Source organism: Melozone crissalis, unplaced genomic scaffold, assembly GCF_028551555.1.
Source record: "Melozone crissalis strain CALT ecotype California unplaced genomic scaffold, PUWL_Pcris_2 ptg000034l_1, whole genome shotgun sequence".
NCBI lineage: Eukaryota > Metazoa > Chordata > Aves > Passeriformes > Passerellidae > Melozone > Melozone crissalis.
The window spans coordinates 24,230,952-24,249,003 of record NW_026535812.1 but is presented as its reverse complement, the minus strand read 5'-3'; the positions used below and the strand labels follow the sequence as shown (position 1 = coordinate 24,249,003).

The 18,052-nt window shown below is 48.2% G+C and overlaps 1 protein-coding gene across 2 annotated transcripts; it reads right to left on the bottom strand.

The window, feature by feature from the left end:
- Positions 1 to 5,883: 5,883 nt before the first annotated feature.
- Positions 5,884 to 16,950, bottom strand: SPTSSB (serine palmitoyltransferase small subunit B). 2 transcript variants are annotated; one of them, XM_054283027.1, is made up of 3 exons: positions 16,898 to 16,940; positions 16,340 to 16,496; positions 5,884 to 7,755 (listed from the first exon to the last, which is right to left on the bottom strand). In XM_054283027.1, the coding sequence occupies exon 3, from the start codon at positions 7,725 to 7,727 to the stop codon at positions 7,491 to 7,493; it is 237 nt and encodes a 78-aa protein (XP_054139002.1). In that variant the 5' UTR covers positions 7,728 to 7,755; positions 16,340 to 16,496; positions 16,898 to 16,940; the 3' UTR covers positions 5,884 to 7,490. The 2 variants fall into 2 exon arrangements, with proteins under 2 accessions (XP_054139002.1, XP_054139001.1); XM_054283026.1 differs by lacking the exon at positions 16,340 to 16,496 and having other exon boundaries at positions 16,898 to 16,950.
- Between the last annotated feature and the right edge of the window lie 1,102 nt (positions 16,951 to 18,052).

Sequence of the window (18,052 nt, the reverse complement as noted above, 5' to 3'; positions counted from 1 at the left end):
TCTGTGTGCCAGCTAAAACATCTCATCCCATTAAAGGAATCCTGGTGGGAGGTGGGGAGAGCTGAGAGCTGCTGGGAGAGGACAGGTGTGGACATCAGGAGAGGTTCAAGTTGGATATCAGGAAGAATTTCTTCATTGAAGGAGTGGTTAAGCATTGGTATGGACTCTCCAGGGTCGTGGTGGAGTCACATCCTGGAAGTGTTAAACCAGCACATGGTTTAGTGGGTTAAAGGTTGGACTTGATGATCTTGGAGATCTTTTCCAACCTCAATGATTCTGTAATTCTATGATAGGAAAATGAGTGTATTTTTCATTCTGAGTTCTCTGATGAGAGAACGTGAGAAGAGTCATATGCAGGTGAAAATATTTTGCACATTATTCCTGCTCAAAGGCTGCACATAAAAATTATGGAGAGAGCTGACATTTCCAGATTCACTTTCCTGACTTTCCTTGCCTCATTCTGTCTGGCTGGAGACAAAACCAGGGAAAATGCCAAAAATACAGTTCAGTGAAGGAAGATTGCTTAAACCATCAGGGAAGGAAAACAAGGAAAAAGGAGGAGGAGTGGGAGGAGGAGGAGGACAGGAACACTCTGTCCACCCAGGGCTCCACCAGAACACTGGGACATTTTAGCATTAAGCATCTTCCCAGTGTCAACCTAAGATGTGCTGAAATAAATGAAATTTGCTAAATGAAATGACAATTAACTCCTTCTTGTTAACTATTCATTATTTCTTTCTGCTTGCTCCAGTCCTCTCTGATGGCATTTACATGTTACAACTATCCAGCGAGATAAACTCCCGGGGGGGGGAGATGTCGCAATTGCGGTGGGATGGATCCTTTCCCAGCGCTCCCACCTGCTGGCACCGGCACGACACGGAGTGCTGACACATCCCTGGGAAAAGGTGTTGGTGCAGGTGCTGCTCAGCCTGAGCATTGCAAAACCAGGGCTGGCTGCTCGGCCGAGGGGGTGGAAACTTCCCCAGCTGATCCCGGGGCTGCAGCTCATCATTTATTTAGGGGTATCTGCATTTATATGAAAGATGATGCCAGTGATGCTCGTTTGGCAGCTGAGGGTTTCTTGGGGAAAAGCGGCCATGGAGCCAGGGATGCTGTGAGAGGCTGTTTCACTGCCAAGTCCTGGCATGGGTAGAGGGGATTGGAGAGGAATGGTTTGGGTTGGAAGGGACCTTAAAGCCCATCAGTGCCACCCCTGCCATGGGGACACCTTCCACTGTCCCAGGTTGATCCAAGTCCTGTCCAACCTGGCCCTGGACACTTCCAGGGATGGATCAGCCACCAGATGGATCAGCCATCCTTTCTCTGGGCACCCTGTGCCAGGGCCTCCCCACCCTCCCAGGGAAGGATTTCTCCCCAAAATCCAATTTTATGCTGAACTGCGTGTGGGGCTCTGAGGTATTTTATATCTCTAAAATACATCTGTGATAAGGAAGAGCTTTTAGATATCAAAACTAGCCAAAATTTGGATACCAATTACCTCAGATTATTGGATAGCATGTGAGGCACCTGTAGCCAGCTGTGGAAGTTTTGGGCACTGGAAGCACTTGGAATTTTTGGATGTGTCTCCACACCGGGCCTGAGGCAGCACGGACTGCTGGGTGTAGGTACCCACACCTCAGCACCAGCCTGATCCCACTTGATTTCACCTTTAATTCTCACGTAGGGAGAAATATTAGAAAGGGAAATCAAAAATGTGTGGAGAAAATGCCTTGAGATGTATTATTTACCTGGAGTGAAATACCAGATGTGTCCCCTGAGCAAGGCAGCGTCGTGTCCAGAGCTGGATGTGCTGAATCAGTTTGCAGCATCTTTTTTGAGAGCTGTTCCTTCATAAATCACTCAATCTCTGTGCATTTGGCAGATAATTACTGCCTCAACGAGGCTTCTCTCTTGTGCAATTTGTGGCTGTGGGAAATGCAAGGAGCTGCTGGAGGCCCTTTCCTCTGCCAGCCCCATGGGTGAGGCTGTTGCTCCCCATCTTTAATTAGGGTGCTGCAATCCCATCCCAGCCCTTTCCATGCCAGGTGCTTCATCCTGTGCCTGGCTTCTCTTGTTTTGTGTCAAATTCCCCATGATGAACATTTTACCTGCATTTTTCCCCTGTTCTTTTTTTAAAAGCACCTAAAGCTGCTAAAAATTCAGAGTGTAACTCATCCTTGAGTATGACCTTGAAAATAAAGAGATATTTCTGATTTACTCCATGATTACAAAGCAGAGATAGGAGCTGCCAGAGAAAATAACGGGAACAGCACCCTGGCTGCCAATGGATCTATTTCTGACCCTGCCACAATTTACCTTCATTTCCTCCCTCTTTGCTCAGTCATTGTAAGAAAAGCAGAATCTGGTTTTTTGTTTTTTTTTTTTTTTTAATATGGATTTGCCAGATTTACCCTCTTTTCTGACATGTGGATATTTCTCCTCTCCTCTTTGTCTTGTTTCCTGATTTTTTCCTCTTGCCTGATTATATTCCAGCACTGAGATTCTTATTTTAATGCAGAGTGTGCATGGTTTTAATTTCACTTTTAAACCTAGACTAATGTGTGTTGGTAATTGAGGAGGGTTCTAACTTACATCAGGCCACATTAAACAACTTCCATAGCCTATTTTGAGCTTGGACCTCCTTATTCCAACGAAAAGGAGGCCTTGGCTGTCCTGAAACCCCAGGATCAGCAGAGTTTATCAGCTCTTCCCTGTCCTGATGGAGCAATGCTGAAATAAGGGTGGAGCAGGCAGGGATGATGACAAGAGGGAATTTCTGGAGTTAATTCCGACCTCCACCCGTGAATCAGAGCCTTCCAGCCAGGGAGTTCCCACGAAAGTTGCCTGGAGATATTCTCAGGATCTGGGCTCCCCAAATTCAGAGTTATTGGATTGCTTATTGGAAGGAGTATGAAGGACAGAGCTGCTGAAGCAAGGGGCTTTGTTTGGTGCAGGCTGGGTGTGAGGGCAGCGTCAAGGGGAGCCTTTATCTGTTCTGGTGGAGTCGTGGAACAAGCTCAGATCCAGCCTTTGGAGCACCTCAGGAGGCACCAGCCCTCCTTTGTCAGCCCACAAACCCTGAATTCTCCATTTCCTGGGATTATTTTCCCTGAACATTTCATTGGTTTCAGCTCCTTGATTGCCTTGACTGTGACAAGTTTGCAGCAGGGCTGCTTTGGGTGGTTTGATGTTGGATCTGAGAATTTGCACTTTGAGTCCAGCTTTGCTCCTGACCTCCCAGTTTTTCAGTTTGTGGAAGGATTTCAGGATATTCAGCTGTTGTTTGGTGTTTGAGGGAAAAATAATTGAAATTATTTGGGTAGGGGTTAGAGGAGAGAGCTGCTTTTGCTGCGTGAATATTGATCATTGTGTGTGATTAAGAGAAAGTTATTTAAATCCACGTTCTGTGATATTTCATTTGCAAATCCGCCTGTTCTGCTTTAATTTCAGTGCTCAGCCTGGCACGTGGCCACTTGTCCATGTCTGTGCCCTGGGGTGCAGCAATTCATCTGAAGAATTGTCCCAATTTTGGCTCTCACTGGTGCTGCACGACTGCAATTTGCTGTTTGTGTGGTTCTGCTGACTGTCCCGCACCTGCTGGGCTTCTTTTACCATGGCTTAAGTAGTTGTGTGAATTTTTTCCCTAACTTCCAAATAATCAGGGAATTCAATTTATAACTGGAGCATCCGAAGTAAGAATTTTAGATTATGGCTGAATTACAATGATGAGAAAACTTTAAAAAAAAAAGACCAAAAACAGCAACCAAAAAACCAACCAAAAAACAAAAACAAAAAACAAACAAACAAAAAAAAAACCAAACAAACAAAAAACCCCCCAGCTTGTTTAAGATTTCAAAATTCCATAAACACAAGAATTTTCCCTGGAATTCTGAGTAAATTGGACACTCAGATGGGCAGGGGCACTGGTGATGATCCTGATCCCTGTGTTCCCTGGGGAGCAGCACTAAGGAGAAGGTCCTTGAGAAGCTGTTTTTGATGGTTTTGGGTAAAAGCTGCCCTCAGGGCTTTGGGAGGAAGGTTCTGGAGGTTCATGGTCCATGAAATTGGCCAGGAAACTTTTATGGCAGGATAAATGAGAATTCTGATGAGATGAAATGAAGAAAATGAGTTTTAAACAAGAGGTATATGGTGCTGGCCAGCTGAGCCCCAACATTTCTCATTCCTTAAATTAATGGGGCATTTGTACTTTCAGGGTCAATGCAGCTGGAATTGGATCATCTCCTGTTCTGCCTTTGTTCCCTTTTTCACTGCTGGATTATTGGTTCTCTTTCCTCTTTTTATTTGGATTATTTTTGGTGTGAACACTTCCAGCTGCTGTGCTACAATTAGCCCAGTGAAGCAATTAACTACAATTAACATGGAACTGTAATGAAGCAGGAGAAAAGAGACTTTTATAAAGAGCCTGACATCATATCCCTCACAAGAGAGCTGTCACCCTGCACTGGGCATACTGGTGTTCCTGGGAGCTCCAAATTTCCACCCTCCCACCTCAGTGTGCAGCTGGGATCCCATGGAAACCTCTTCCCATTGTCCAGGAATGATTTTTTTTTTCCCAGGGAAAAGGATTTTAGAGCTGGGAGAGTTTCCTAAGCTGTGGTGCGGTCTCAAGCTGTCAGAAGTGTTATCTCACCTCCTCTCTCTTTCAGCTGGGGAAAAAAAAAAGCTTCTGTTCCCTGCTGAGTGCCAGAATCCTTTGAAGTCTCCTGCTGGAACCCAGTGATTTGGAATATTACGTAGGGAGGGTTATTCCAGCTTTTCTGGATGCGAGGAGAAGTGCAAAGGGCTGGGGAAATCTCCAAAGGTTTTTAGCAGAGATTGTTTTCAGCAGCTTCTTTCCTTCCTAGTAAATACCTCTTGCCTAAACCCTTTAAAATTTAGTGAAGAAGGTGAAGAGTTCACACAAAAAAATGAGTTTCTACTTGGTTCAAGCTGCAGGGACCCTCCCCAAAAGCACCTGCTGCTGTTTCCCTGCCACTCCCTGCACGTCCCAAAGCCAAACACAGGGAACAGGCACAATAAGGAAGGAAAGTGCTTTGCATGGATCCCACCATGGCAGGGCAATGGAAATCCTGAACAAAGTCCTCCCCACGTTCTGTTTGCCAAATGAGATGTTTAAAGAGCAATGTTCCACCGGGTGTGGGCTCCTGCAGATAGCAGCTCCAACCTTTGCATTCCTGGAGACAAAAACTTTTCCTTGTGCTCTCAAAGTTGGGTTTGATGGCATGGGGAAGAAATCCACTTTTGAAGGAATCAAAAATTAATGGGAACAGGACTGATGAGGAGGAGCCCTGGCACTCACACCATCATATTTTCTAGACGAGCAGAATCTTTGGAGACAGAATTTAAACACACTTGGAGATAGAATTTACACCAACTTGCTAAGTAAATATTCTCACTTTTCACCTCCAGCATTGGGATTATGACTTTTAGTCTATTTTACAGACACTTTCAAGAAGAATGGCCCCGGGTTTTGCCATTTTTCATCTCCTCCAGTGCTGTGTTCATTACTCGAGGTGTGATTACAGCTTGGCACCTCGTGTTTGCAGTTCCCAACTGTGATAAACTGTCAGGACAGCTCCTGTTGGAGCCCAAAGCTCTCAGCACACTCAGCTATTTGATAATGCCTGAATTTGAACCAGATCAGAGGGTTTTTTCCCTCCAGAAACAGGAGAGCTCTTGGGCTGAAGTTCACTCACCCCAGATCCATTTAAAGGATTCTCCAACCTCTCCCCAAAACATTCACCACAAAATAATCCTTCTTGCACAGCGCCAGCCTGGCCCACACACATGCAGAATATTTATGAATGAGTGGGAAACACAGAAGAGCTGAGTCATGCAGCCGGAGATCGTTTGTGAAGAATAAAATTTTATTTTTTTTGGCTGAAAAAACTGCATACACATGTTCAGATCTGGGCAACCTTCACCACATGTCTTCGTTTCCAAACAAATTTGTGCTCTGAAGCATGCAGGAGCCCACTGCAGCTTGAGAAAGGAGTTAAGAGGGTTTTCTCTTTAATCTAGAACTGTGCAAACATCATTTGAAAGCTATTTACATTTTGCACTTCTCACTTCTACTAACAGGAGCATCAGCTGGTAGAGACGTGCAGAGTGCAGCTGTAATTTATGATTTGGCACCCACGTTTGATTTGTGTACAGTGAAAACCAAACAAGCCTCCCATCGTTTCAAAACCTCCCCACAGGCAATGGTAATAAATCTAATTTCTTCTTTGTAAAGGAGATCTCTCGAAGCCTTCCCTGCAGGCATTAAAATATTATTTCCACTCTGGATCCTCTTCCCCTGCTGCTGATTTGCACTTTGCTACCTTGGTGAATGGGAGCAGCAAGAAAAGATTTTGATTTTCATCAGAGAAGGCAGGAGGGCACTGAGACAGAGCAGGGTTGCTTCTTCCTGTCATCCTCACTGAGCTGCAAGATGAGGTGGAGAACTTTTTTCCAAAAAGAAAATATTTTAGACCATCTGAACTCAGAGGCAGAAACTTAGACGTGAAAAAAAGCTGGATTTGAGTTCATCCTCCTGTTCCTTTCTCTTCCAAGTTCCTCTCCCATCCATTGAAGCCTGGAAGTCACCAACCAGGCATGAGCACTCCAATCCTGCTGGATATCCTCATTTTTTATCTCCTCTAACCTGGCCCCTGCACTGTGTTGGTAGAACTTTGGGTGTGAGGAGCCACCAAAACAGCCTCTGCCAGAGCAGTTGGATGCAGCTCATTTCCAAAGAAATGAAAAATGTTACAGATTAAAAGAATATTTAATGGAAATTACAAATCTAGGACAGATTTTCCTCTTGGGAAATGCCTTTATGCATTCATTGTTCCTGGCTCCACTTGGGAAAGAGAGTGGCTGAGCAAGAATTAAACAGGAAATAGGGTTTGCTTCCACTGTTCATTGTTAAATGTGCTTTTTGGCATTTGAAACAATCTTTAAATGCAGGCTAAAAGCATCTATTTAGAGAAAACAGAATGATAAGAAAGTGTTCAAGGCTTTCCAGAGGGATTCTGTTATTTTCAGGTTTGAGGATGCTCCAAGCTGATCAGTCCATAGGGAATTCAGCAGATTCCCTGCTGGAAAACCTCCCAATGCCCCATTTTCTTCTACACTTGTGCTGCCTGAAATGCCAGAGCAAAGAGGCTTGGGCACATCACAGCCCTCCAGTGTGGTGTTCACAGTGAGTTTGGGGCAGCAGAGCCTTGCTGTCCCTCGAAGCAGCAGATCCCGAAGCAGCACTGGGACAGAGAATGGCTGAGAAGGATGGAACAGGAGATGGGGTTTGGTGCTGGAGGTGGCAGCTGTGTGGATCCTGTGCCATTCCCAGAGTGTCCATGGAAGAGGGGCCGTGCTCGGTGCCTCACTCCGCTCTCCATCCCCGGAGGTGAATCAAGCAGGGTTTTCCTCAGCAGGAACCATTTGTGAGCCATTCCACAGAGCTGCTGGGCCCTGCTGGGCCCGGCTCAGTTCAGCACTGCCCCCTCAGGCTGGGAGCCGAAGATCTGTGAGAAGAACTGCAGGGCCAGGCGGACGTGGATGGGCACGAAGACGTAGGCGGTGTAGACCACCATGGCCAGCACGGTGACCGTGATGGTGTGGAACATGGACTGCTCCCAGGGCTCCAGCACGTAGCTGCACGTCACCAGCTGGTACTGGTAGTACAGCCAGTACAGGTAGTCCTTCACCCTCTTCACGTCCATCTTCAGCTCCAGGGGGCTTGGAGGGTGCCTGGAATGACAGGGGAATTGGGATTACAGCGGGGGTATCCCGTGGAAACACTACGCAGACTCATTTTCTGAAGTGTCGGCGCCACCAGCTCCCCTGGACCAAAGGGCATGGATGGGTTCTGCAGCTGCTGCTCAGTTATTGGAGCTGCAGCAGTTGGGCATTCCCACTTCCCAGAAAAGCTGATCCATCCCTGGAAGTGTCCAAGGCCAGGTTGGAGTGAGCTGGGATAGTGGAAGGTGTCCCTGCCCATGGCAGGTGTGGCACTGGTGATTAAACTCCCTTCCAACCCAAACCTTCCTGTGATTCTCTCAATTCCCACATTCCAAGTGTGGTTTCCTATTCTATTCCTTGTGGAAATTGGAGAAATAGGCATTTTAAAAGAAAGGCTTTGTGATTCTATCAATTCCCACATTCCAAGTGTGTTTTCCTATCCTATTCTCTGTGGAAATCAGGGAAATAGGCAATTAAAAATAAAGGCTTTGTGATTCTATTAATTCCTACACTCCAAATGTGTTTTCCTAACCATTCCCTGTGGAAATCAGGGAAATAGGCATTTAAAAAGAAAGGCTTTGTGATCTTATCAATACCCACATTCCAAGTGTATTTTCCTATCCATTCCCTGTGGAAATCAGGGAAATAGGCATTTTAAAAGAAAGGCTTTGTGATTCTATCAATTCCCACATTCCAAGTGTGTTTTCCTATCCTATTCTCTGTGGAAATCAGGGAAATAGGCATTTAAAAAGAAAGGCTTTGGGTCAGCTTCCAGGAATGTTCCATAAATTCCATAAATGTTCCATAAACTCCATAAATGTTCCATAATTTCCATGCATGCCCCGGAATAAAGATAAGATTAAAACAACTGCCCTGTACAAACTCCTCTGCTTATTTTTGATAATGGTTTTTATTGGTCTGCAATTGTTGGGAGGAAAAACCAAGTTACGAAAGAGAGAGGGAGAAAAAAGTAATCTCTGGTTGCAGAAGGATTTTTTTTTTTTTGCAGTTCATTCCATAGAAATGAAAAACTTTACAGATTAAAAGAATATTTAATGGAAATTACAAATCTAGGAATGATTTTCCTCTTGGGTAATGCCTTTATGCATTCATTGTTCCCAGCTCCACTTGGGAAAGAGAATGGCTGAGCAAGAATTAAACAGGAAATAGGGTTTGCTTCCACTGTTCATTGTTAAATGTGCTTTTTGGCATTTGAAACAATCTTTAAATGCAGGCTAAAAGCATCTATTTAGAGAAAACAGAATGATAAGAAAGCGTTCAAGGCTTTCCAGAGGGATTCTGTTATTTTCAGGTTTGAGGACATTCCAAGCAGATCAGTCCATAGGGAATTCAGCAGATTCCCTGCTGGAAAACCTCCCAATGCCCCTTTTTCTTCTACACTTGTGCTGCCTGAAATGCCAGAGCAAAGAGGCTTGGGCACATCACAGCCCTCCAGTGTGGTGTTCACAGTGAGTTTGGGGCAGCAGAGCCTTGCTGTCCCTCGAAGCAGCAGATCCCGAAGCAGCACTGGGAAATTTGCACCTGGAATTAAAATAAGGATGGGCCACTCATATAGGTAAAAAATATTCCAATATTCAGTGGTTTCCTGCTCTGTTCTGGGGGGATATAGGATTTACGAAAATGAAGTTTTCCCTACTAATTCTCCCAAAGCATTTCCTTCACTTCCATCTTCCCATATTTCCTAGAGCAAGAAAGTTCCTAAACACTTTTGGGGACAGATCAACATTTAAACGTAGCAGTGGCTGTGTCTGTGACCAGCTTTCCTTGCAGGGGCTCAGCCTGGGGAGAAAGGCTCTGCTGCTCTCTGGCCAGCCATGAATGGAAGCTGATTCCTTCCACATCATTTATTGGAAGGCACAACTCCAGAGAGAGAGGCCTTAAAGCCCTGGAAATAAGGAGGAGAAGGAGAAAGAGAAGGAGGAGGAGGAGAAAGAGGAGAAAGAGGAGGAGGAGGAGGAGGAGGAGGAGGAGGAGAAGGAGAAAGAGAAGGAGGAGGAGAAGGAGAAGGAGAAGGAGAAGGAGAAGGAGAAGGAGAAGGAGAAGGAGAAGAAGGAGAAGGAGAAGGAGAAGGAGAAGGAGAAGGAGAAGGAGAAGGAGAAGGAGAAGGAGAAGAAGGAGAAGGAGAAGGAGAAGGAGAAGGAGGACTTCCAGGATTATGGGGTTTACACTGGGGTTAGGGCTGTGCTGGTTAAACTCATCCCTTCCGTGGGTAATCCCTACTGGGGGTGTCTGAGTGCCCAGAGCAGCTCACAGCCCTGTGCATCTCCATCTCCATCCAGAGCTGCTGAAGGACAGCCACAGGCAGAAAAAACATCCCCCAGGCTGATTTTACTGATGTTCCAGGCTGCAGCCTCACCATCACCCCTTGGAGGGCCACATGAATAAAGGATGAGGCAGTTAAAATGATGAGAAGCCCTTTGGGTTTAACCAAAGCCCTTGGCACCTTTTTTCCAGCCTGGGGATTGCATTTCCCTGCAGCCCCAGCACAGTAATTCCATCCTGGCAGTAATTCCATCCCCAGGCATTCTGGAATTCCAGGAGGAACACGAGCTGCCTTCGTGCTCTGTGGTCTCCTAATGAATGCTGCAGGTTGGGATAAGTAAAAGGCAAAAGCAAATTACAGCCTGTGCCCTCAGCACTGACACACTTCTGCATTTCATGCAGCCTGAGAGCAGGGAGCTGTGCAGGGATAACACAACTCCAGCTGCATAATTGATAAAGGAAAACACAGGAGGGGAAGGGGAAAAAGCCATTTGCAAGCAGCTGAGGCAATGAGAGATGAGGCTCCTCTGTGGCACTGTCACAGAGATCCCTTGGGGAAGGGACAATTTGCATCCCGTTATGAGGAATAAGGAGTAGCCCAAAACCCCACACCTCCAGAGGTCTGTGGCAGCTTTACCGCCCAAATTAACTGTAGCAGCAATCAAAGGGAATAGCAGATTGCTAGGCAAACCTCAGAGGCTAAAAATGTGTATTTTAAACAGGATTCCTCCTAGAGAGGCTCCACTTCCATGCCTGTGCTTTATTCTATTCCAGCTGGCACTCCCACTTGGAAGGGCCCTGAGTTATTCACTCATCAGTTCCCACTATTCCAGAGCAGGAGATCATTTGTTCTTATGCAATTTTAACTCGGCATTCATTTGTCTACAAATTTGGATTGAAGCATTCAGAGGTGCTGGGGAAATGCCTTCCTGTTCAGAGGCCACGGGACTGTTACAGCCAGCTATGAGTGAAATGAGGAGAATTCAGCTCCTGTTAAGCAATATTCAGGTTATTTTCAGCACTTGCACCTCCAATAGGAAAAAAATGCAAGAAGAGAAACCTGTAAAGCAGCTTTTAGTGTTTTAAGTGGCTGCCTGATTTTCTTGCTTGTTGACACATGTCTGTGATTAGGGCAGCTGAAAAGATAAATCATCATCCAGATATCAAGGTTTCATTTCAGAGCATGCTAATTTCCCAAATTTCTTTACTAATGACCTTATTTTGTGGAGTCAGAGCTAGCTGGGAGTTAGAAGATGACAGTGTTAGGTCCTTTAATATTTAATTTCTGCTTTGAGCAGCTGGGATTTGGGGAATTTCGGTCACATTTTCAATCTGCAGCTCTGACCCGTGGCCAGACAGCTCCTGCTGGGAAATTCCTGTGGAAAGAAACATTCTTGGAGGGGAGCTGGGAGAGACTGGTTTCCAGAGAATGCTTAAAAAACACCTGATGCCCTCAGCAGGAGGGGTTGGCTGAGTTACACATCCAGGGAAAAAGGGTTTCCAACACATATTCAGGAAAAGTTCATCTGGAGTGGGCAAAAACAAAGCCTGGAGCTGGAAATGGCCTCATGATCATTCATCAAGAGATCTCTGCTGCTTTAAATAGAAAGTAGGGATGAGATGAGAAATAAAAGCAGCAAACAATCAATCCATCTCCCAAATACAAATATTTAATTGGCTAAAAGTGACCATTTGCTGGATAATTGCTGGGGTAGCCCAGCAGCAAGAGTGGATGGGGTTTGGAGCATCCTGAGGGAATCCTCTGGTGCTGGAGCTTAAATAAAATCCTTGCACGAGTCCCTGAGGGGGTTCCAGTCCCTCCAGCACCCACATGTGGGTAGGTGCAGCCAGGCAAAATGCCAGACTGAATTTAAACTTGCCTGATCTGTAAATAATCCTGGATATTAGAAGCTAAATGGGCAATCACCTCCTTGGGATTGGAATGGAAATCCTGTCTGCAAGTTATTGATGTGGAGCTGTTCTTATCTGTAACTTCATGGGTTTGTCCTGCTGAATATCCTGATTTATCCAAGGCACCATCTTGTCCCTCTTAATGCTGACAGAATTCTGGGATGAGCCTAGGGATTTTATTCAGGCTGACAACTCCAAGTGCAAGCACAACCAGGAAGGGATTCCCATCCCCATCCCCATTCCCATTCCCATCCCCACGCAGTTCCATTCATGTTTTATTCAGTGAGCACCAAGCATGGTGCACAAGGGATCAAGGAATGAAATGATCAGTGCTTGGGAAGAAATTGAAATGAGGCAGCAGATTCCAGGGAATTCCACATCCCGGGATTTCCTGGGAACAGCACCTCAGCCTTTTCTGGGAAATCCAAATCCCAGCATTTTCTGGGAATGCCACTTCAGCCTGTTCTGGGAAATCCAAATCCCAGAATTTCCTGGCAATGCCACCTCAGCCTGTTCTGGGAAATCCGAGTCCCAGCATTTCCTGGGAATGCAACCTCAACCAGGAAATCCACATCCCAGAGTTTGATGGGAACACCACCTGCACCTGTTCCAGGAAATCTAAATCCCAGAATTTCCTGGGAACAGCACCTCAGCCTGTTCTGGTAAATCCAAATCCCAGATTTGATGGGAACACCACTTCAGCCCATTCCAGGGCATCCAAATCCCAGAATTTCCTGGGAACAGCACCCCAGCCCATTCCTCTGTTGCATCCCTGCATCTCTGATCCCACACGGAGTGTGTCCATGGAGCAGCAGCCCAGCCCTGAGATCTGCCTTCCCCTCCTGGCAAGCAGAGCCCCCACGTTCCTGCAGCTCTCCCACATGGAATTTTAAATTCAACCCCCAGCTTGTTCTCCCAGGGAGGAAATCCCAGGAGTGAGAAGAGGAGCATCAATCCCAGCACAGCTCCCACTGCGGACAAGAACGCACCTCAAAAACCACCTTGAATAAATAACCACCCCTGGGATTCTGGAGTGCACTGAAAGCAATGAAAGAAATATATATTTCTTCCAGGAGTGGAGGGGGTAAGGCTGAAAGACAAGGCTACACCTCAAAAATCACCTTGACTTGCAGATTTTAATAAATAACCCTTTCTAGAATTCTGGAGTGCACAGCAGAACCTGTGGGGATTGTTGGAAGAAATATATATTTCTTCTAGCAATGAAAGAAATATATATTTCTTCCAGGAGTGGAAAGGGAAAGGCTGAAAGACAAGGCTACAGCTCAAAAATCACCTTGACTTGCAGATTTTAATAAATAACCCTTCCTAGAATTCTGGAGTGCACAGCAGAGCCTGTGGGGATTGCTGGGGGGAAAAAAAATCTTCCAGGAGTGGAAGGGGTAAGGCTGAAAGACAAGGCCACACCTCAAAAAGCACCTTTTCTTGCAGATTTGGATAAATAACCACCCTGGAATTGTGGAGTGCACAGCAGAGTGAAGCAATGCTGGTTCCTGTCCCTCAGCACCCTTGGGCATCCCTTGCAGAGCTCCAGGAGATGTGGATCCCTTCCACGCGTCCTGTGCAGCACAGGATGAGGGTCTGAGCTGGGAAATGCTGGTGCTGCTCATGACTCAGCCATTCTGCACGTGGGTGAGCGTGGCTGGGCTGGGCCCGTGGGCTTTGCTGGAAATCAAATCTTCCAGGAGTGGAAGGGGTGAGGCAGGAAGAGCAGTGGTGTTTGCAGCCCTGTTTCTGCCTTACCTGGCTCAGGAGAGTGAAATTCCAGCATCTTCCTGATCTTTAACCCCAACTTCCTTCCTGCTGGCCTCAGTGGCAGCACGCAGGTGCTATTTTGGGTCTTTGAAATGCTGCTCAGTGCGCACCAAGCCCAGGAGCATTCCCTGTCCAGGAAGAGTTCCTGTTACCCCTGGGAACCTCAAACCCCTCCTCGAGTGGCAGTGCCACACCTGCACAAAGTCTGAGAGCCGACTTCCTCGTCTCCACCTGGACCCTGATCTGTGTGTGTGCTCCTCCTGCTGCAGTTCTGGGCTTTGGGGCTGGAATTCAGCTGCATCTCTGCCTGGAGCAGAGGATTCTGCAGCGGGGGATTCCTGTCAGCCTGCCTTGCCTGCTGCAGGGGACAGCAGCCAGAGAATTGCTGAATTTTCTCCTTCAGCTGAGTAGAGTACACAGATGGAGTTTATGGTGACCTACAACCATGTGGAAAAGTCCTTTCAAATGAGATCCAGAAATTTTTGACCCTCAGGAAATTTTTGATTCCTGCAGCACCCACAGGGATCTCCTTTGGAGAGAGGCTTCGGTACCAGCCCAGCAGCTGAAGGCAGCTGAATTTGGGGCTGATTTCCTGCCTTACCTGCCCCTGACAGCTGGAGGCTGCTCCCAGCAAAGGCACAGCTCTGAATAACTCAGCAGCCCCTGCCTTTGCAGCCTGGCTGATTTATCAGTGCCCAATCCCCTCCTTACTCAGGCACAGAGAAAGGAGAAGATGCAGCTTCTCTGTACCAACAACATTCCTGGAGCAACTCTGTCCCATTTTCTTCCAAGGCTAAATTAATTTTTCAACAATTTTCCTGTTCTTCCCTCCCCTGAAGTTTCCTTGGTTGTTTCCTTACATAACCAGCTGTTCCTTGCAGTTTTGGTACAGATCCCTTCCTTCCTAGCTTTCCTGGGCTGGGCACGGTTTGGGCTCTGGGTCCTCCCCCTGTGCCAGGATTTGTGCCTTGGGACAGAACAGGTGAGCAGCTCTGCCAGAGGAGATGGGAAAATGCCAAATTGAATCCCAGGGAAAGGCAAAAAGGGAAACCTTTCCCTCTATTTTGAGTGTAAGTATAATTTAGGAACATGGTTTTGAACAGAACTATCCCCAACCAAAACCTCAAATTTGGGACTAGAGAGCAGCAGCAGTTGTTTAAATTACAAACACTTAAAAATTGAGAGTTCTTAAAGAACTGTTCCGGAATATCTCAGAGGGGTTTTGATTTGCTCCTGGTGACAAACCTCAGTTCCTTGTGAGATTTGGGACATCATCTACATCCTTTGAAGGCTTCCAAGTTCAGGAGGTTGTGTAAACACATCAATCTACCAACAAAATAACTGAGATGTCTGGGCTCTAAAATAAGATTTACTTGCAGTTGTAGCCCTTACTTTACTCAGACTTCTTTGCTTTGCTCTGAGTCATTTCTGAGGCAGCTTGGGTTGTGTGCAACGTGAGGAGGTGAATATTGTCACAGCTATGACAGGTATTGCTGGAAAATGGGACCAAACTCTTGTGCAAGGGCATCTCCCTGAGATCTCATCAAAGGAAGCAGAGTTGCACCACTCCAGTCACTGCTCCAGAGGGGAAAAGCAAAAATGGAGCGAGATGCTTGCAACAGATAAGAAACAAAAAAGGAGATGCACTTTTTTCACGGATTTAACCCCATCTGTGCAGTGAGGAACAGCTTCCTTTGCAGGCTGTGAGCAAACAGGTTTGGACACACAAAGCTGTTGATATCCTCCATAAAACAAATGCAAAGCTCCATAAAATGTGGCTTGGCAAGACCCAGAGCAGCGCCCTGGCTGCCTCCCAGCCAGCTGGAGCTCTGTGTCCTGGTGCTCTGGGTGCTTTCTGGGCACAGAGGGGTGGCACAAGCATTGCCACGGGCCCAGGCTGCTCCCCAGGCAGCGTTTCAGCATCTCCCATTCCAGCTGGAATATTGGAATATCATCCATGCTCCATGCACAGCTTCCCTGCTTCTCCCCACCAGAAATCACTCCAAGCACTCCTGGAATTGCAGGTATTTGTACCATACTCGTGATATTCATCAGAGAAAGAAACCCCAGCATCCCAATTCCTAAAGCATTAAAATCCACATTAAAATCCCCCATTTGCCTTGTGCTGACTAAGCAGAGCCACAGCGTTTATTGCAGGGATTCTCCTCCATATTATCCAGCGTTTATCCAGCAGGGAATGCAGGACTTGCACCTGCTTCCCTCTGAAGGCAACTAAGAAAAGCAGAGAAGAAAAATCTGCCGGCAATGAGCATTCCCAGCCCAGCAGCGTGAGCACACAGTCTCCTCCATCCCTCTTCCCTCTCCTGGCTGTTTTACTGTTTTTAGGGAATCCCTAAGGCAAACCATCCTCCTGCAACCTGGAAACGCACCCCCGGCTGCAGGGCTGCAGCAACAAGTCCCGGAATCACGGCAGGCTCTGGCTTGGAAGGGACATCGAAGCCCATCTCAGGACACCCCGAGCCCTCTCTGGGGGCTGCAGGTGCGGCGGGAGCGCCGGCATCTCCCTGGATGGAGGCACAGCGCAGCGACCCCGGCTCCTGCGGCTGCCAGCCCCGCTCCTTACCGAGCCTGCCCCGCTCCTTACCGGGCCTCCCCCGCTCCTTACCGGGCCGCCGGGAACTCGCCGTGGCCGCGGCCGCGCTCGCCAAGGTCACCGGCCCTGCTGGGGATGCTCCGGGACGCGCCTCCGCCGCGGTGCCCTTGGGCGAGCCGAGCCGAGCTGAGCTGAGCTGAGCGGGGAATGAGCGCCGGCACCGGGAGCTCTGGGATGCGGGAACGCCGGGATGTAGAACACCGGGATGCGGGAGCTCCGGGATGCTGGAATGCCGCGATATAGAACACCGGGCTGCGGGAACACCGGGATGTAAAACACCGGGATGTAAAACACTGGGATGCAGCACACCGGGATGTAAAACACCGGGATGTAAAACACCGGGATGCAGAACACCGGGCTGCAGCACACCGGGATGTAAAACACCGGGATGTAAAACACTGGGATGCAGAACACCGGGATGTAAAACACCGGGATGCAGCACAGCGCGGCCCCGCGCCTCCCTCACCTCCGCCCCGCGCACCGCAGCTCCCCAGCCCGGCGCTGCCCGCGCTTAAATCCCCACCTTTGCCCCCTCCCTTCCTCCCTCCTCCTCCTCCTCCCGGCGCTCACCTCCCGCCCGCTCTGTCCGTGGGCCCGGGCCGGTCCCCGCGCCCCGCCCGCTGCCGCAGCCGCTGCGCCCGGAGCGGGGGAGGCGGAGCGGCGAGCCGGGCTCGGGGAAACCCGTGGGACGGAGCCGGCTGGCACCTCGGGCACGCCGGCTGTTCCTGCAGCGCCGTGCTTCCCTGGCTTTTCCCGGGAAAAAGCTGGCGTCGTGAGCTCGGCGGGATGCCCCGAGGCTTCTTATCGCAGCCCTCTGTCGCGACAGACAGCCTTCATATCGCAGCTCTCCATCGCGACAGACGCCCCTGCAGCGCGGTTATCCTGCCGAGGGTGCCGGCAGGTGCCTGCGAGCATCCCGGCTCCAAGGAGACGGGTGGAAGGAGCCGGAGCTGCAGCGCGGTGTTCCAGGGGGAGGAAAAGGGGTTCGGGGTGATTTCACACTGATTAGGTACCCCCAGGTGTCAGGTGAGGGGTGTGCAGGAAGGAGAGGCGGGAATGGACAGGAATTCACAAAATTTAATTTGAAATGCCGCGGAATGCAGCACGACCCTGCCAAACATGAGGCTCAGCTTTGTGTAGTTTGTTCTGTCGCAGAGATAAAAAAGCTTAATGAAATGTCCTGCTCGCTCCCAAACATCTACTTCAGCACATAACTTTGCAGTTGACGTGAGGAATAAAAGTGTCAGAAATGCTTTTTCCCGGATTTTCCCCTGGAGCAGCAGGATTCCAGGCACGATCCCCTCACTAAACAAAGTGTCGCTGCTCTGGCACCCACCGGTGCCTTCCGACCTCAGAGGAATGCAAACCTTTGCAGGGCCAGATGTAACAGCTGGGGTTAAAGCTGTTCTTTTCCTGTTTGAACACATTTTAACGATGCTTTAAATCTGCTCTTTCCACGGCGAACACCTTTAAGAGGCGCTTGCTCAAACAGAGCAGCGCAGGTGACAAAGGGGCCATCAGGAGTGACGCTTTCATTCCCAACCCAGCAGTGCCTCTTTCTGCCTCTGCTATTTTTATGGATGTTGACTGTGGAACTGATGCTTGCTTAGCCTTTGATAGGAAAATATTCACATGCAAAAGCTTTGTTCAAAATTTGCAGATGGTTGTGTCCCTTCCCAGCCCAGAGCAGAGCTCTGCCTGTCCCAGAGCTCTGTGCTGTGTCTG